Below are 20,607 nucleotides of genomic sequence, written 5' to 3'. Positions count from 1 at the left end.
GCCGAGTCAAACAGACTCAAACTCGAATCGTTTATTTGTTGCTTTATTACCAACATTCCTTTCACAGGCCCCCGGAGGCTTGGCAGTGATGATAGGGACTTGGGGCTGGCACCTAATCGGTCAGTGTTCAACTCCTCTTAACCTCCAATTTCTTCGGTTTACCTGATACTGTAGTTGTGAGGCGGACTACTGGGGACGGCTATATCCCAGTTTGGCACCCTGGGGTGGTCCGCAGGCCCTGCCTCATGAGTTATGGGTCATCAAAAACAAAACAAAACATTCCTTTCACAGTCTGTTACAAATGCTAAGGCTCATGTAGATGTCACAAATTCTGCGTTCTATCATTTCACGATGGTCAACTATTAGCCGTCAGATCCAAAGCCTCGCATCGTAACGGTAACAACATCCACTTCAACCGAACAGCCGACCACTCTGAATCCTAACCCTTCACTCGTCAAAGTTCCTCTCTTCTGCATCTCCCGAGCAAGAAAGCCCGACCTCACCTCCTCCCTTCTTCCCCGGTATTACTCTCTCTCTCTCTCTCTATATATAAAGTATTTAGTAGTATTAAACATAAATAGATAATATCCCATTGTTCAATTTCTGTAGTATTTCCTTCTTATCGATTCACAGATTGATTATTCAGTTGATTTTTACATAATTTCGATGGCGTTATACGGGTTTTATTCTAGTTGCAGTAGTCTAATATTAGTGTTTTAAACATTAATTTTTGCTAATTTTCAATGACTATTCCCTTTTGATGGTGTTTGTCAAAACTCAAACTGAATAGCTTGGATCACTGTGAATATTGGGATCCGATTAAGATTTACGGTTTTGCCTTGTGATTTGGACTAAGTGGGGTTTGAGTTCATAGTCTATGAATTATGCATGGGAGCTGATTTAAAGAAATTAGGAACTTCTGGTATAGGATGTGATTCCAAGATTGTGATTTTAATTTTTTAAGGTGTTCTTAATGTAATTGCTTTTACATTTTTATTTGATTGGTTCCATGTCCATATTTTTTTTGAATAACAGAGATGCGATTGTAGATTGCTTATACGGGAGAGAGCATTAAAAAGATGCAGAAATTGGGTGATTTTAAACTGCCCCAGTTCTTCAATTATCCGCCATATTTCACGTAATTGCCTGTTCCCTTTGAACTTTAATTGATCATTATTTCTATTGCTGAATATGGGATTAACTGGGTTTTGTAATTTTATGTTCAAACTATGTTACATGGACTCGGGTACATGTGCCTATGTACAGGGTGAGATATGTATTCAAGTGTGGGACATGTCAAATATGCATGCTATTTAATATTTTATTTTATTTTATTTTGTAGAGGAAAGTAATGGTTTCACGTAACCATTTTATTTTATTTGTGAAAATATAATAAAATTGAATTATTGGATTTGCTTTTTAGTTGCATGTCCAACCAAAAGTGTTGGACACATGTCCCATACCCTTGTTTGAGTCTCGTGTGTCTGCGGTGCTTCACCTGCTTTGAAGTGTCTATGCAACATGGTTCTTAAATGTCATTATCTTTGTGATAAAAAATACGACTTCCTCTTATTTAGCTTATTCATTTGTATTATATTTTTTCAACACGGACAGTGTACTGTTATTTAATGCCATTAAATATGTGAATTCTTTCATTTTTATCATTTATTTTTTCCTTCTATGATGGCAATGTGGTTGGATTTTGTGTTTGAATGGCTCAGCCTTATTTTGACTAAGATTGTTTATGTTAGGCTCTTACTGCATATTAGAGTGGGAAACTTGCATTGTGCTTGGAACCAAAGCCTTATTGGAAATGAGTTCTGAAAAAGGAAAAGAAAATGAAAGAATTTAAAATTAAATCCCATCTCAGTGATTAAACACCAAGTGGAGCTAAGCAGATTTTAAGAGGTGTGGAGTTGGTGTGAGTTTTCCCCTTATATAGATTTAGTAATTTCCAAGGCAGATGAAACAGACGTTTTTTCATGGGATTTGAAAATGCTATAAATTTTTTTTCAAATCCCTCCAAATCCAATTTGGTTTCAAGTTGTAGCTGTTTACACAAAACCCTTCAACAAAGATAACAGGAGCACCCTTGTAGAAAGATAACATCGTCCTCGCAAAAGGATGAAACGACAACCTCTTTTTTTCATGGGATTTGAAAATGCTATATATATATATATATATATATATTTTCAAATCCCTACAAATCCAATTTGGTTGAGTTGTAGCTGTTTACATGAAACCATTCAGGAAGCTGCTTTCATTTGAACTCTTATGTGAAAAATGTGAACTTGAGATTGGTTCAGGATTGTCTTATTAGCTTGGTTAATTAGGAAAATCACATTATTCATGGGAAATTAGTTTAAAGAAGAGACAACAAAATTAAAGCAAGGTCCAACAGAAAGGCAGGGATCGGAGTGGATTTATAAAATTGTCATTGTTACTTCAACAGAAGCTGCACCAATTAACGAGTGAAAAACTCATGAGCCAAATGTTTAATTTCGAAATACGTGGTCAACGGTCAAGCTAGGTTGCTCTTTATGCAATTGATTCCTTTCTTTGTTCAGCTTGTTGGTCCATACTTGTATACTTTGTACAGCTTCCGCTGGACCAGATAGTGCTCTCATCATGTTGAACTTCTCGTTAAAGCTTGGTTCATTGACATATGTAGACTATTAGATCCACATGACGAAAGATCCATGGAGCGTCCACATTGGTTTATGATTTAATTGGCTAAGACTAGGTTCCTTATTTTTATTGGCTCTAGAGGTCAAATCAGAGTTTATCTTTATAAGAGCCCTCTTCTGTTTGTATGTGTATCCATAGACGAGACATACGAATATGCAATATACGTATTGTAGCCATATCCTCTTCTCTCCCTTGTAATGTTTTCTAAAAGGTTACATCTGGCATCCTTGGATTTACAATGTGAAGAATTTAGAATCATGACTCTCAACATATATCCATACCCATCCACTCTTGCAGTCAGTTGTCGAGGGTTTAGGATTTTCCATAAATATATTTTACACCTGGAGCTGTCACTTGGCATCTTTACCATTATTATTGACTAAATGAGTACATTTATATTCATATTTTCCTTATTTTCAAGTTCAAAACTTTTGTTATTTCTGATTAGAAATTTGAGATTCATTGGTAAATGCATGTTTTCTTTCTTTATTTCTTTTTCCCCCCTCCAGTTTGCAGCCAGTGAGGGACACTCGAGAGAAACAGGTACAACTTTGGAAGGAGCTGATACTTGATTATTGTAGGACCCAAAATATATTTATGATTGGACTGGAAGAAGACTTCCCTCTGTTCACAAATTCTGTGATTGAAAGTAAGCAAACTTTCTTCTCTCCTGTGGATATCTGATTAAATCTCTTGTTGGATGCTTTTTCCCTCCGAACATCATGTTTACCTGGTACTTATCTAGATATATATTTGAGAGGCTCAAGTTTTATCCAGAATGTTAAAAAGGTCTTTATATTGGTTATATAGGCAGTAAAAGTGATATAATTCTTGGGCATTGTTTTTGTTGTGATGTATTGGCCCGAATTTGGTGTCTTACAGCCTGATGACTTGTTGGATGAGCTTTTGACCCCTTTTTGCTTGGGTCGTGGATCCTAATTAGTACTCTCTTGATAATTCAAATTTTTTTTTTTTTTTTTGACAAGTTAAGTGAGAACATATACAACTTGACCCCACTTTCAATGATTATTGAAGGATCCATGTCCGAATCATCAAGACTCAACATTTTGACCTATGATTTGGCAATGGGTTGGTGTAACATTGGTGATTCTACCCAGCCACACATGGCACACTTTCTATATCTGGTTAGGTCCTATGAGCGCACACCTGCTCAAAGTAACCGAGGGATACCCAGCATTGGTAGCAGCACCTGTAGAAGGTCTCAACGATCCTCAACTTCTTCTTCTAACATAGCAGCATTTTCTTGATTCTCGATGCTTCCCTCGAATGTAGGAAGTTTTGGCTTGGCATTGATATACGGGGGTAGTAGTAACCTTCAATTTATCAGATAGTGAATTCTCGTTGTAGAATAAAGCAATTCCTATGGGATGTAAAGGGGCACAGAATAATTTACATTTCTGGTACAAAAGGGTTTTAGGTGACGTAACACACTTTATTTTGGTGTTAGGTGGCCGCCCATGTCAATTTTTAAAAGGTTCTAATCAATTTAATACCTGTGACCCTCTCACCTAAGACTCCTTCTGTTTCAAACACAAAGTCGAAAGGGAGGGCACGATAGCTTGGCCATTTGACTGGAATCACTAGTAGACTTGAGTTGCTTCAATTAATTTATGATTTTTTTTCTCTTGTTAACTTTGATTTGTCCTACAAAAATAGGAAGACAAAATGCTCTTTATTTATTCACCTTCCGGAAAAAAAAGGCTCTTTATTTATCAATGGATTTCAGAGTGCTGATGCTTGTAGGAAGTCATGGTCCTCCTCAACCAGATTTGACGTTCTTAACTAGCTAATTGTCATTGGCTGTTGGAACAATGTTGTTTGGAATACATATTTATAGAATTCACACGTATATGTATGTTTTTTTGTCATCCGAGAATCAAATTGGTGTCTTTTTCATATGAACATAAAATAAACTATCTAATGCACTTGTACCAGTCATTGTATTAGCAAGTTGTTTTGAGTTCACCCTGTCTGTAGTTTGTTTGTGCATTTGACTTGATGCAGCTTAGTTACATTTGTTTTGTGATAGTGCAGGGTCTCTTAGTCACGAAGCTAGGGAGGCATTCCTCTCAGGCTTAGTTTCAGATGGTTTGTTTTCATGTCATTCTTATTCATTCAATTCACCATGTTCATGCCATAATGAATATGTTGCTTGATTCTTGAAACAATATTTATTTAACAGGCCGTGCAGAATGGATGGATAAAGGTCATAGAAAATGTCTTATCCTTTGGCATCGGATTCAAGATTGGGCTGAATTGATTTTAAGCTTTGTGAGTAAAAATATGATCTGGATAGGATTCTGCCCTTCTATCACGAGTGTTTTTTTGAAGATTATTCTCACATGTTTGATTAGGTAAAAGAAAATGGATTGGAGGACAGTGTGATGACAGTTGAGGAAATACGTTCAGGGACTGAATCCCGAGGAACAGGTAAACGTTAGCTGCATTAAAAAAAATATTGTATGTCCTGGAAAAAAAATCTGCAATCCATGGTTGTTTTGTTGTTTTTAGAGTAATATATAATACAAAAGAGTTTTTTTATTTTAGGGGATTGGGGTTCAATCTATACAGGGTGTCATAAAATAAATATCTTGGGTTTCATCCAAACTTCATAAAAAATTCTTTCCTTAAGAGTAATATATATTATGGGATAATTTGAAAGTATTTTCTATGAAACTAGTTTGAGTAGACATTAAATAGACTGAAAGTAAGCTTGTTTGAGTAGGCAACCAACTGAATTTTCAGTCCATTTCCCCCTCATTTTTATTTTTTGTTACAAATAAGTTGTTTTCCGAGATATTGGAGAATTAAAAAAATTGCTTTTAACAGACTTCCAATCTCGAACAAATTTCTGCTTTTGAAATGATGCCTTATCTCTTTTCGTTTCTAAAACAAAGAGGATAAAAGACCCAAACTTTTTACTATATTGAAAAGCTTTTAAGACCAGATTTGGTGCTTTTTTACTATTTTAATCTGGTTTAGAGATCTGACATGGTGGGCCATAGTGGTAAATAAGGAAATTAACAGATGGTTGTTTGAGTCGAGCATCAAGCTTATTCTTTTTCAATATGTTAGCTCTGTAACTCACCCTACCCCAAAAAATATGTTAGCTCCACAGCACTAGTTTTAAAAAGACAACTAATTTAGAGCTAGCATGTCTCCTTATGAATATATGATATATAATGATGATGATCTGATAATCTCCATGGGTAACATATCTGATATAATATAAGCAATGTGGTACTGGGTTGATGATTCCACCAATTGGTGCTCATTATCACAATTCATTAACAAAGGATTTAGTTTTTGGTCCATTTTGTTTTGGTGTTTTTGGGTTCCAGTTTTTGTTTTACTTTTTTTTAGTATTACTGTCATCTTTGTGGATCCATGTATTAAATATATATATATATAGTTACTGATATTTGAAAATCTTGATTCCTAGTAAGAATCTTGTACCACAGATTATGTATATACATTTATATGACACTCTCTCTCTCTCTCTCTCTCTCTCTCACTCTCTCTCTCTGTTATGTACTTCAGAGCTTCATGGGATGGACCGGACAGTTCTAATGCGAGCTCTGAAACTGCTAGAACACAAGGGGAAGCTTGCAATCTTCAAGGGAACTTCAGCTGACGATGAAGGCGTGAAATTCTCTTTATAGTATTTATACAGTCTTCAAATAGGTTCTCGTTCGTGTACCGTGATCCAAGGCCGCGGACCTCACCACAGGAACTTGATGAATCTACCTAATTTATTGAATTATACAACACATTGATTTACCTTTTGTTTGATAGATGAGATTGTTTCATACCATCAAATTTTTTTCATCATTGTGATTTTGATTCATTAGTGAAAGGTTGACCTTGATATATATAATCTCTAACAAGTCAGCATGTGTTTGGTTGACTTGCTATGGTTTGAAAGTGTTTTTTTTTTTTTTTTCCAATTTGTGTGCGTGTGAAATTAAAGATCATTTTGATATTGAAATAAAAGATCTTTATTTTTTATAATTACAGGGGAGAGAAAATGGGAAAGGGTCTAAAAATTTATAGAATGGTTTGGGTGGTTATATAACTACATTTATCCTTACAAAAATGGGGTGATATTAGCAATTGAAGAACTTCCTGCAGTTCATGTGTTGTAATAGATATCATATGATAAGAAGGGAAACTTAGATCGGTAAAATATTTTTCTTGTAAAATGTTTTCTGAGCAACACGTTTTCTCTGTTAAGATATCATATAATTTATGTCCCTGGGGCACTTGGTGATCTTTAGATATGCTTTGGAAACTACTATTTATTCAAAGATGGCACCAACCCATAAATCTGAGTCTTGCCATCCTGTTATATATATATATATATATATATATTTTATAAGTCCATCCTGTTTTTTATATTGAGTTGCGAAAACTTCCTACATGCAAATGATGACAAGCCTAGGCAAGAGCCACCATAAAGGAGTATACAAAATAATATATATATAATATAAAGATAATAAGATGGGTATATTTGAAATAATATGAAATTTATGTATACAAAAATGTTGCTGAAAAAAGCAATGTCAAACTGTATTAACAAACACACACCCAAAAAAAAAAAAATCAGTATTTCACTCCTCCATGGTAATTTTGGACTGTTCAAAGTGAGATTCCACAGCAATCTATTAAAAAGAATTACAAACAAATTTATGTATAGCTGCATTATACTTCTATCCATTCAAACATTGAGTTTCAAAAAATCATAAACATGCAGCTAAAGCCAACGACATTGACCCAAGCAAAAAGAGGAAACATATAAAATGTTTCTCACAAAAATAAAAATAATTTAAAAAGCTAATGACATGTGAAACTAAACTGTGTGTATATATGTGACCCGAACAGAAGTGCAACTACAAAAGTCTTGAGAGGTTGGTTTTTCCACGGCATGAGCTCAGGAATACTTCTCATTCATGCAAATGATGGAGCTAAGCATTCATCAACCATATTTACGAGGTTAGGATTTTCCAATGCTGCTGCTACCCGTTCTTTATCGTTCAACTGTTTATTTACTGCAAGCAAAAATAAAACCACCAGCAAAATAATTAAAATGAAAAGTTGAGATTTACCGACTGAAAAAATTATGAGGTAACTTGTGACATCAAGTGGTCATGTTACTCCTTTGAAAAACCTATCTCCAAAATTGGTTTACTCAATTTTTAGCAAACTGTCAACCAAAGAGGCTGACCAAAACTTGCGTGGGATGAAGTAATTAGAATCGATCTAAAAAAGTTATATCTATGAGAAGACATAATGTACAATAGAAAAGAATGGAAAGATAGTATTTATGCAGCCAACCCCATCTATATGGAATAAAGGCAGGGATGATGATGATGACGATTCAACCAAATGAATTTCCGAACTGTTTTATACTCGTAAAACTGATCAACAGGGCGAGTAGCTCTACTTACTAAATAGAGCATAAAGTACATTACCATAGTTCAAAATGAAATTATCCACTATGAATGCTGATACCAATTAAATTTATTTATCTGATTATCAAGAAGCTTAAGAAGATTTGTCTTGCCAGGAGTCTTGAACCCATATATCTGGCGGTAAGCAACATCCAACAGACAAGTTGCCACACACTACTATTTATATGGTAATGCGTGCCATTGATAAGTAATTGCAACATGCACATATACACAAGGATGAGGGTCTTTTCTGAAACCACGTGTTAAGTACTAAAGGCAAGAAAGAAGTACAAAGGAGAGAGAGAGAGAGAGAGGGAGACCGACCTGCTGCTTCAGTTGCATGAGTCCCAGGTGCTACCTTAATATCCACCTAGAAAGCAACAAGAGTTGATTGTTAGAGAGGATAAGAAACAACCAAAATAAAGAAAACTCAGATTAAAACTAGCACCTGCAAAGGTGAACACTGCACTAGTATCAAGGCTATATAATATTTGGAAACTTCAATCAAAATATATTACAACCAAAAAATAAAAATACCATGATAATGTAACTTGATATTCATAAAAAAATAGTGGCCGTTATTTACTGTGGTACCACCAGATAGTTGGCTTGATTAACAGCATACAGTCCATAGTATGTAGAACACTGATTGATTGATAATGACGCATTACAGAGGTGAAGCTAATATTTTACACAGAAGTATCCGACCTAACTTTACCAATTACATTAACAAAGTTACACTCAAAAGGTTAATGTCCAACTCCATTATGGGAATCAACATATCCTTGGTAGGACCAGTAGATTTGAAATACCACAATAGTGAAGAACTTATAACTTAACAAACATAAAGCTTAACTTATAGCTTAACTTAGCAGGAGGCTTTTGACTGTCTAGGAAGCCTAAAATATCCCACTTAAGTTGTCAAACTTAACTAGAAATATCTGATTTGCTATTTTTGTCAATGAGAGTCTACCAAAAACAGGAAAACCAAGTTTATGCTTTCCAATAACTATTTAAACTGCGAGTGTTGCCTGTTAAGCCTATTCATATGCACTTTTTTTTATTCTCTGTGAATTTCATATGCACATGTTCCTCTTAGAGTATAGCCGTATATCACCCCATTAGGTCTATTCTCAGCAAGCACTGATCTTCTTACCTCCAAACATAGTCAGCCAACAAAACAAGTCCTTTGACCAATAACCAGCACATAAGTCGGGCAGTATTGAATCTGTACGATGATAAATAGAGAATATTTAAAGCAATAACAAAAACTTAACCGTCACCTCTAGGTCATGGTTCACTTTTTAGAAATCAAATTATTGCTCTTAAATTTTAGCCAAAGAAGTAGGACAATTAAAAAAGCAATATTCGAAATCAGTCACACTCCAGATTGATTTGTTGAAAAAGATTTTGGCATGTCAATAGCTAGATGTTAAAAGGAAGAGGTCATTCTTGGGGTGCAATGATATAAGGATCAGCACACAGATTCTGTGTCTAAAACCAGTCAAGCAGCCACTGTGTGAAAATAATCTGAAGGGTAGGTCTATTTCCTGTCCACTGAGCAACAGTTTGCATAGGCAGGACCAACACTATGTAAGAAAAATAGCTAGAGCAGAAAAGGACCTGGATATTAAAATAAGGAAACACTCTGAAGCCTCAACCTCCTATTAACCCCCTGACTGCAGCAAGAAAATCATAAAGCCAACAAAAGACCCCACATGAAAGAATAAACCTTCCAGTTCAGTATAGAACATCTCTGATTCTCAGACACCAAATTGCTCCATTAAATACCTCATCCCAGGCTGAGAAATTCTTGGTTCAAGTCTTTAGCATTCCAACATATCTAACCTCTTCCCATTATTTAGATAGAAAGAATACCACTGCCCCTTGTCAACATGAAAGGAAAAGGAAACTCAAAATTGGATGCAGAGTGGAGTCGGTAGACCATCTTCCCTTGCATTGCCTGATGGCTGGAGGCATTTGGTCTATGATTCTCCATGTTTCGATGTTCATTGGGTGTTATTGGATTCCACAAGGAGCATGCTTGACGCTTGGAGAGGTTGTATAGTGGGTAGACAGTCCCTAGATGCTTGGAGAGCTACACCCCTTCGCTTATGGTGGGGGTTGTGGAGGGAGAGATATAGGAGATCCTTAGAAGGGGAGGAAGTTCCTATTTGGGCGCTTAAATATTCTATTTTGAGTCTTTGCCATGTTTTTTTTTTTTTTTTTTTGGGTTCAAGGGTATTATTGTAAATTCATGAAGGAAAAAGTTGAATTTGTGGACACTTTGAGAGCTCCCCATTTAAGCGCTTTTCTAATATACTTCACTTATCACAAAAATAAAAAAATAAAAAATTGATGATGGACAACAACCTGAACTTTCACCCACAACCTATGTTATCTTCAAAAGTAGTGAAGTACCCGTGTCGGACACATATTGCTCGGACATGGGTATGGGATATGTGCCCGACACTCGGTTGGACATGTACTTAAAAAGCATATCGAATCATTTAATTATATTGTATTATTACTTTAAAATGAGTTAAAAGCTTAGATTGAACACTATATTAGATAAAAACATTACTTTACTCCAAAAAATAAAATACAATAAACTAATTAAATAAAACAAATATTTAGCAGTGTCCGTGTGTCCTTTTGTTTAGCGATTTGACATGTCCGACGCATGGATGCATACTTGTACCCGACACATGTACCCAACCCGAGTCCATGTAACATAGCCCACAACCTAAAACATATATGATGAAATTGAGTTTGGATGAAAATGCAAATTCACATACAACCTGAAACAGATCCTCCAGGCAGAGATCTAACCATTTGGATGGACAGCAAGTAGGACAAAAATATATTTTAGTAGGCAAGTTTATGGACGAGTGGCAAGGCTAAAAACGCATGCATTTTAATTAAAACATCGTCACTGAGCTGCGATACAGCCGAAAGTCAATTAAGATGGTCTGTCTATTCAATAAAAATTAATGAACACATACACCAATAACATCCAATGTTCAAGTAGCCAACTCCAAACATAGGGGATATTAATTTAGAATGGTCAAAAACCAATATATTATCCATGTGAATGGCACAGTTGCTTCATGGTTTTTGTCACAAGGGATGTCAAACGACATAATTAGAGGGTTGGAGACTTCGAGTGAGTTTTAGACAAATTAAAAGCTGTTACGCTTTGATGTTTGTGCATACCAAAGAAAAAAGGGGAAAAAAAGGAAAATTGTATGGGCTATATGTATAGTGAAGGGATTGCAATATGACGTGAAATGGTAAGGATTTGGCTTTGAAACCATAAAGATGACAGGAGGCCATATTCCACAGTGTCACCTAAGTTTGTTACTATTGCGCATAGAAGTATATGTGAACCCAAATAATGCATGAACTAAATTCTTGCACAATTAATTTGCTTATTGTTCCTAAAAATTGCCCAGAAACACACGTTTTGAACATTCTTCCTGTGCCATTTGTAAAATTAACTCCAGCCAATATATTTTCTACAGCATATCTTTCTAGAACAGTAGAATGTATATGGTCTTAGTTTCTGCAAAGCTGCCAGAGTGAGCATCAACAGAAGGGGTGATACACATGCCACATAAAATCTCAATCACATTGCATCACAGAAATCACTTCCCTTAGGATTGTAAGAAAAAATGAGCTTTGATGGGTCAAATCTATGAAGGGTGATACACATCACACATGCCAGTATGCCACATAAAATCTCGATCACATTGAATTAACGAAATCACTCCCTTAGGATTGTAAGAAAAAATGAGCTTTGATGGGTCAAATCTATGAAGGATCTCAGCTATCATTTTCAATTTACCAAGTAAATGTCAGAATATAAGCTATATGACTCAACCTTTCCACTAGAGGTGATTATGGGCCTCTGCATCAAACCAAATTCAACCAACCACTTTTTCATTCAAAAACATAAAATCTTCTTCCACATATTTAAGAGATAATCTATAAGCTTTCCATAGCCCATCACCACTAATAATTATTCGTATGCAAAAACTATCCTTGAGTTTCTACAGTGTTGTCCTACATTATTTTGGTAGCTGAGCTTGTATGACCTTGTTTCTTCACACTATTTTTTGTTCCTTCACACTTGTCCTACATCAACTTCAAATTCAGATATGTACTGATTATATTCAGGTAAAGTTTGATTTGAAAATTCTAAGTTGAAAAAGGAAATGGCAAATTATGGGAGGAAAAGGAAAATTGGTAGTTCTAATATACTGTTACCTCAGCTATGAAATCAGTGGAATAATAACAAAAAATAAAAATAAAAAATCAGTGAAATTCAAATGGCAAAGGAAACAAAATTTTGGCAATTATACAGAGTTTGGTTACAACCCAAAAAAAAATAAAGTCCACATAAATACTAAAATCCATTGGGACAAAGGTATCCGAGCAGTTATAACACATATACGGAGAAGCTTTGTGTAGTGACATGGCCAGTGTTTTAACTGTTTTCTGATAAGGAAATCATACCCAAAATATGTTCAAGCACCAATTGGGACTGGAACACCAAAGCTTCAACTTTGGGTCTTTAGAACCTACACAAGTACTCTTTTCCAGCCAAGATGAGGCTTTGGCTACATGATATATTTGGTTTATGGGGTGATTTCGCTTAATAATAGATGGCAAATATGTTATTCTACTGACTGCATTATTTGTTGTGCCTTTCTTTCGTTCTTTTAATATAAACACACATCTAAGTATGCACGTGATAAAATATGACATGAAAAACTTTTGATACTATATCCATTTAAGCTAAAGCCTCGAAGGGAGGAAACTAGTAAGAAGTTTGCATGGTGCTCTTTAAGAAAAATGGGAAGAGGGGAAACGGGTGGGGGGGGGTGTTGGGGTGGCGGGCAACCATCACCTATTTCAACAGCATCAAGGAATATGAAACCCCGAGTTACATGGGCTCGAGAGCAAGGACTTGGTCTCTAATCAAGTTACGGGAGAAAATTTTCAATTATGAACTTCCTAAAATCCTGAATTGAAGGTTTTATAAAATTCCTTGATTGTCATGTATTAATAAATTCAGTAACTCCTTATTTTCACTTGTGCAGGCACAACAGAACATCAAGAGCTAGAATTAGTGCATCACACTGATAATTGTGTGAACTTCCAATGTTTGACAAACGGAGGCTCGTCTAAATATAGATATACCATATAGATGATGTCATCAACCAACCTAATGACAAGGTAGTAGAGGTCATACCTTATAACGGGTAGGGAGACTGCGCAAAAGTTTCACGCGCAAGCAAAGGCCAATCACTGTTGCCATACTGCAATGTTCAACTGTTGGAGTAAATGTAACCCTGAAATCAAGAACCATTTTTCCATTAAATGGCCGATAATGAAACTCAATACAAAATGAAAAATGTAAAGACGGTAGAAGAAATCATTTTTACCTTACACAGCTACTTTTGTCATCTACCTCAACTGCATCTTCTGTTATCACCTTCAGCTCTTCTAAGGAATAAGGATGCTCTGGATCTTTTATGTCTCTAATATGATTTAAGAATACGCTAAGAAAAACATAGAGTTTGCCCAACAATGAATAGCACAGTATGATTTGTTTTAAAACTCTATAGTACCTGTCTAATGATTATGAGAAGTATATTTTCAAAGAACAAATTCAAAATTAAAAAAAATAAAAAAAAGGTGGGAGAGAAAATAATAATTTGATGCCACAAAGTTCATAGTAGGCATTAGACCAAAAGTTATATTTCTTTGATGTAATATGTTCACATGCGTAACCACCAAAATTATAGCTCATGCGGCATCCCTTTCTCCCACTAGAAGGTTGAGGCTTCAACTTCCATTAGGGCAGTAGTGGATATGTGTTTGGGTTGGGTGTGTGCATATCTTACCCACCAAGAAAAAAATATGGTTACACACATGCTTCAACAATGATTGCCCCGCGATCTAACAAAGATACAACCCAAGGTAGAGTTGAATTAATAATAAGGGTTCATAAGCACCAACGGGCAAGTGGCCTAGTGGTATCAGGCCCTTACTTTCCAAAGGGAGGTCAGGGGTTCAAGCCTCCATGGAGGCATGTGTGTGTGAGTACCAACTAAAAAATAAGGGTTCATAAACTAATCCTGATTAGTTACAAATCTAAGACTTCGGCAAGATGATTTATGAGTAGACTATCTAACACTATTTCTTTACTTAAATTGAAGCACAAGTTCATTGAACAGCAAGCATAAACCTGTCTATATGTCTCCGTAAAATAAAAGAAACTTGATGTTTGAGAGAGAGAGAGATTGCATATTTTCACATATTACCTATGCAAAATTGGAATAACCCTCAAGTTGCTGACATGCATCCCTCAGGAGTTTGGTATGTGCATCAGGGTATGCATAATGCCTGCAAGTCATTTAAATGCAGACACTGTAGCCAGTTGATGGGGCCACAATATAGGTCAAGATATCTCTTGGTCCAAGATCAGCAACCAGGGATGCAAAATATTTCCAGCATATTAGAGCATGTTGACCATATATATCATTGAACCTTATATGCCTGCTTCAGAATTTTACTTTCTTGTGATTTTTTTATTAGTTGTTGGCAGTGACTTCTTTTATCTAGTGAATTTTGTACTACATTTTTTACTTCTTCTTCTTCTTCAACTCTCATGTTCCTTTTGTACTTCCCTCTTTCTTCCCTCTTTTCTAGAGTAATTCTCATGTTCCTTTTGCACTTCCCTCTTTCCCCATCATTCAAGATTTCCATTTCCTAACAGAAAAAGTGTGCAGTTGTAATTCATATCCTATGTAGTAGATGTGTACTTAAAGACTCAATTGTGTATCTTATGATAAAACAAAAATACTATACCAAATACCAATTAACTATGTGTTTGTTTGCGAACAATATGGCCACTACATCTGCATCATATTTTACTAGAGGTGGATGCACATAGCACGTGCTCCCTATCCCATATATTTTTTCTTACAATTTCATTTATGAACAGTTTCCTTGTAATTTTCTAGGTCATTGTTAGTCTTTGGAAAAAGAGTTTTGTGGGAGTGGTGGAGGCCTTTCTATTTGGTTGTTGTTGTGTGTTGAGATGGCAATCATGGCACGTGATTTCAACCCTTAATTTAACAATGAAAAGAGTACGTTGAGAAAAGAGAATACGACAAGGCTTAAAAATGGAGGAATCACCAAAGAGGTCTGTTTGGATTTACATTTATGGATAGTATACGAAACTAATATTAAAGGAAGCAACATCTAATTTCTTGAAAAGCACTATAAGCAGACATATAATAAATATTTTTCTTTTCCAAATAATTCCTTAAAATTTTGACATGTGCATAAATTTCTTAAAGCCTTGTGGGAACACTCTTCCTTATTCTTGCTTGTACTCCCTTTTGGTGTGTCCTATATACAATGCATGTGTTCAACATGCAAAACTTAGTTCAAGAGGACTCTAAATCCATTGATCAAATTGTTTGACAAACACCTAAACCATAAATTGGGATGAATCCAGTTTTTCATTGTACATGCCAACTTTTAGTCCTCGATAAAACATGACCAAAAAAAAAAACTATCAACTATAGATCTGGGAAAATTTAATGCATATAATAAGCATCAAAAGTAAGCGACTGAAAGGATATCAAAAATTTCTAGACTATCGATTGGTTCGACAGCATACTCTTCCACATCACCTTGAGGGGTACGAGCACGACGTTCCTTTTTCTCATATACAATAGGATTGGCATTGATTAACCCAGAAACCATTTTCGCTGGCCAAATTTGAGATTTTCAAGTCGGCCTGCTGCACGTTGAGGGACTGTTACATCAAAGGTTAACAGCTGCAATTTATATTTACAAATAATAAATAAATAAAAAAGGAAGCAAAATTGCTATGTATTCACATACAAAACTATAAATATATGACACAATAAAAACTAACTTCGAGAAAAAATGCCATGTAGGCATAGCTTTTCAGAATACAAGTCCTTTCAGGAGATGGGATCTGTAAGAAGTCATGATATTTGGGGATTGCATATGCTGAAAGTTCTTCGAGGAACAAGTATGCAAATGTGAGCACAAATCTAGGGAATTTACTGATGAATTTTCATAACGAATTTTTTGTTTCTTTTCAAGTTCATCCTAATAATTATCAGTTTTGCAGCCTGAATCCAATTTCATTGCCCCAATAAGATTAAAAGTTACATAATTTAAAAAAAAAAAAAAAAAACATTTGACAAGAAAAATCAAATGAATCAGATGAGACTCACATCTAAATACACAAATTGAATGATCTGATCATAGCATGAACAATCCAACAGATACAACATCAAATAATAAATATTTGAAACACATGGAGAAAGATATATATATATATAGAGAGAGAGAGAGGGAGGGAAAGTAGGAACTGATGGTGGAACCCAAAAAGGGCAAACCCAGTCAAACCCAGTGAACGGGTTCCTGCTATTGCTGGGTTTGGAGAGGTTCAAATGTAAGCAGCCTTACCCCGCCTGCAGAGAGGCTATTTCCTTGTTTCAAACCCGCGACTTCCAAATCACAATGAAGCAACCTTACAGTTGCACCAAGGCTCACCCTCGGTGGAACCCAAAAAGGCTTAACAGGAAAGGGGAAAATGGAGAGAAAAGAAAAACGAAGAAGATGATGACGGAAGGACATTAGCTGATTTTATTCTACACAATTCGACAACTTGCTTCAACATTACCCACAATTATAAAAAATCTTAACTGGACAATTTTCAAGCAAAGTTTCAACCCATCCACAAAATCAACCAATATGTGCCTTCTTCTTTTTACCTAGTTAATAAGTATCTATTATAGAATATTGCAAGAATTTAAATATGATAAAACAACATACAGACGCATACCAGGGCCGGCCCTGAGATTTCAAATATTTTGAGAAGCCCTAGACAAACTTTCAAATGTGAGACCCTTAAGTTTCACACACGCAAAACAAATTATAAGAGTGCGGAATTTTCACATTATGTTTTCAAATTCTTTAGCTAATATAATTGTGCGCTTGTGCATTCTGCATAAGACAACTAACTAATAACTATAAATTTATCACCACCAACAAATAATTGTGCGCGTGTGCATAAGACAACTAACTAATAACTATAAATTTTTATCACCACCAATAAATAATTGTGCATTTGTGCAGTTTGCATAAGACAACTAACTAATAACCATAAATCTATCACCACCAATAAGTAATTGTGCGTCTGTGTAGTGTGCATAAGACAGGTAACTAATAACAATAAATCTATGGCACAAAAAATTTATAAGAATGCGGAATTTTCATTAATAAGAGATGATAAGAACATAAAATATATTAATGTTGAAAACACACAAAAGAAAATCCGGTCTTGGTGCTTTAAAAAGAGCACGATCCAGTTTACATCAAAAAATTAAAAGGAAATATTCAACACAACTTGGTCACAAAAATCAAAATTCAACTTTATATCAAAATAAATGTTCTGCCAGCATGTGAAAGAAGATCACAATTAACATAAAACGGATGGAGAATCAAACGGAAACAATAATAACTAAGCATTGCCGTTCATACAATAAATATAATATAAAAAAAAATCTAAAATCAAGCAGTTTGGTCGAATGATCTCCTGGCTGGAGTTTTCACTGGAGCTTTGTGTGTGTTTTTGTGTGTTTTACATAATTTAGAGATCGAAAAAGTTAATTATTACCTCAGGTCCTCAACCCACTAGAAGGGATCCTTAATTTTTGTAGGATTGAATGTGAAAATGTAAAAAATTAGGAGGAAAAGGGGTATGGTTGCTGCTGTTGTGAGACTGGAGTGGACTTAGGGAGAGGAAACAAAAAAGATCGATGGATGCAAAAGGAGAGAGAAGAGAGAGAGGATGACCATACCTTGTCACGGTGTCACCTGAGCCTGAGGCGATAGCGGAGGCGGAGTGTCGAAGCAGATTGTGTCGTCTGAAAAACTTGCCCTAACTTAAATTTGGGATATTTTCTCTAAAATTTGAGGCCCAAGCCGACCTAGACTTGCCCTAACTTAATTAATTAATTTGTTTACATCCCCTATGGGATTCAAAATTTGAGGCAAAGAAAAACGAAGAAGAAGATGATGACGGAAGGAGATTAGCTGATTTTATTCCACACCATTCGACAACTTAATTCAACATTACCCACAATTATAAAAAATCTTAACTGAACAATTTTCAATATCTACGAGCAACCCATCCACAAAATCAACCAATATGCGTTTTTTTTTTTTCTCTAGTTAATATGTGCAAGATTACAAGAATTTAACTACGATTAAACAACATAAAACGCATACATATGCCTATATATATATATATATAATACGACTTTCTTCATATCCAGAAAATTAGGAACTAAAAATTCCATTCAAACAAACAGAGCTATTCAGAAAATTCCCATGAAAAGTTCGTAGATTCATCAAAACCCTAAATTTGTTGAAAAAAGGAAGAAACAATTCAGAGTTATGAACTAACCTCCAAGCTGAAGCAAACAGAATCTCTATTCAATTTGGTGCGAGGGGCTGATGGCGGTAGAGGAGAAGGGGAAAAGAAGTGTATATATCAAAATAGACCCCGAATTTGTTGTAATAATCAATGACCAACCCTATCAGTTATGAAAATATTTTTTTACCTCCCCAACCGTCCACGCCGGTTTTCCAGCCCTTTTTAAAAAACCAGAACCGTTGACGGGCTTAATTAGTTAACCCAATTCAATTAATTGTGTTGTGTTTCGGGTTAAGGACTCACTCACTTTAATTCGATTAAATTTATTTAATTAATCTTTTTAATCCGATTAACTAATAATATGTTTTAATCTAATTCTATACACAATTTTATTATTTTAATATAAATCTAATATTAATATTGTAGCTGTCACTTGGTTTATATATATATAATTGTATTGTCCTAATTATCATAATTTTTATAAATTAATTTTTATTTTTATTTTTTATGAGTAGTGATTTAGAGAGCGAATTCTATAATTATGGAATTTAATTTATGTAAAAGGGATAGTGTATTAGTGCGTCCAATCACATGACGCTGTGGTGACATAATATGATGGGACTTACCAATTCACTCATAAATTGAATTTGGTAACTATTAAATTTAATTTTTAACTTATTATTATTATTGAATTTGATAACTCACCCATTCACTCTTGAATTTAATTTAGTTAATAAATATGTTACATTATTCATTTAATTTAAACAGATTAAGGTAGTTATTAAATGAGTTGTATGTTGATGTGAATTTTGTTAAACCAATTAGATGAGTTGTATCTTGATGTGAGTTTTGTTAAACCAATTAGGCCGATCACTCGTTTAATAAATAGATGGTATTTTTATTAAATGTTTTGTCATAATATTAAATCCTTATAATAAAATAATATTAATATGAGTCGAGGAGTGGCTACCCTCAGATGAAAACCTTTCAATGCTTTGTCATTTAGCGAGCGGTGGTTAGTTGACAATGCCGTAGACGGGAGAAGCTGCAGGGAAGAGACGTGGAAAAAACACTTGTTAGAGCATGAACACGTCTTCTACCGGGTTATGTGAGGGAAAATTTGTCATGGGAAATTACACGATTAATTTGACATTTTAAGAATGGTTCACAGTGCTGTATCGATTAGGATAACGATAGCAGTGTAACGAATTCGATCGAATATCAATACAAACAGGCTGAATCGGCCAGTTTATGAAGTAATGATATCGGTCTCTTAAAAAGGATTACGAACCTAGCGATACGGCAAGTTAGAATTTTAAGTATTGATAATTTTAATTTTTAAGTAATTCTAAATACGTTTTCTTTGATAAAAATTAAAAATGACGTACTGAAAATTTTAAATGCCAAATATTTAGATGTATAAATAAAAATAAAGATAGTTTTATGGAAGTAATTGATTACTTTATGTGACCAGATTGATATTTCAATTTTTGCTATCACATTCCCTTTCTGTTTCATATAGGATTTGCTCATTTTGTTACTTATTCTTGTTCCTCCCCTTTAGAGTTACAAACACACACATACATCTGATAGTTTGTTTTTTTTTTTTTTTTGGGTCAATTACTACTTTTTCAAAGGCTTCACATCAATGATGCAGAGGGAAGCATTTGCATATTAACAAGGTGAATTCTAAATTTGCTGATTGGCACCCAAGAAAGAACAAGTGAGAAAAGTACAGGAAAAGAAAATGGTTACATCAGGTTCAAATCTTGAATAGACTCCATGAATCATCTGAGGGTCTACACTTGAAATTAAGCATACAAAGCCAATGGCAATGGAAATTAAGCATACAAAGCCAATGGCAACGGATGGAATGAAAGCAGATAAAAGTATTTTATAGACTTAATATTGCAGGCTTGAACTGTCCAAACTCAGAGAAACAAAAAGGGA

General features: G+C 34.8%; 2 protein-coding genes across 7 annotated transcripts; one reads left to right on the top strand and one right to left on the bottom strand.

Annotated features, from left to right (window-relative positions):
• Positions 1–326: 326 nt before the first annotated feature.
• On the top strand, positions 327–6,616 carry LOC132303599 (vacuolar protein sorting-associated protein 25). Of its 2 annotated transcripts, none has more exons than XM_059800925.1 (7): positions 327–521; positions 1,036–1,138; positions 3,270–3,337; positions 4,744–4,797; positions 4,892–4,980; positions 5,064–5,139; positions 6,250–6,616. In XM_059800925.1, exons 2-7 carry the CDS (start codon positions 1,080–1,082, stop codon positions 6,369–6,371), a joined length of 468 nt encoding a protein of 155 aa, XP_059656908.1. In that variant the 5' UTR covers positions 327–521; positions 1,036–1,079; the 3' UTR covers positions 6,372–6,616. The 2 variants fall into 2 exon arrangements, with proteins under 2 accessions (XP_059656908.1, XP_059656907.1); XM_059800924.1 differs by having other exon boundaries at positions 330–521; positions 3,198–3,337.
• Positions 6,617–7,353: 737 nt separating this feature from the next.
• LOC132303600 (protein AE7) lies at positions 7,354–18,814 on the bottom strand. Of its 5 annotated transcripts, none has more exons than XM_059800926.1 (6): positions 18,688–18,814; positions 15,821–16,018; positions 13,610–13,715; positions 13,417–13,516; positions 8,484–8,529; positions 7,354–7,757 (listed from the first exon to the last, which is right to left on the bottom strand). In XM_059800926.1, exons 2-6 carry the CDS (start codon positions 15,942–15,944, stop codon positions 7,657–7,659), a joined length of 477 nt encoding a protein of 158 aa, XP_059656909.1. In that variant the 5' UTR covers positions 15,945–16,018; positions 18,688–18,814; the 3' UTR covers positions 7,354–7,656. The 5 variants fall into 5 exon arrangements, with proteins under 5 accessions (XP_059656909.1, XP_059656910.1, XP_059656913.1 ...); XM_059800927.1 differs by having other exon boundaries at positions 15,821–15,996; positions 18,688–18,799; XM_059800930.1 differs by having other exon boundaries at positions 15,821–15,981; positions 18,688–18,799.
• Positions 18,815–20,607: the final 1,793 nt, after the last annotated feature.

The sequence above is a fragment of the Cornus florida genome, unplaced genomic scaffold (assembly GCF_030987335.1).
Source record: "Cornus florida cultivar Cherokee Brave unplaced genomic scaffold, ASM3098733v1 CherokeeBrave_3.0.0_Hap2_Chr04, whole genome shotgun sequence".
Lineage (NCBI taxonomy): Eukaryota > Viridiplantae > Streptophyta > Magnoliopsida > Cornales > Cornaceae > Cornus > Cornus florida.
The sequence above is the reverse complement of the archived record's forward strand: the minus strand, read 5'-3'. Positions and strand labels throughout refer to the sequence as shown.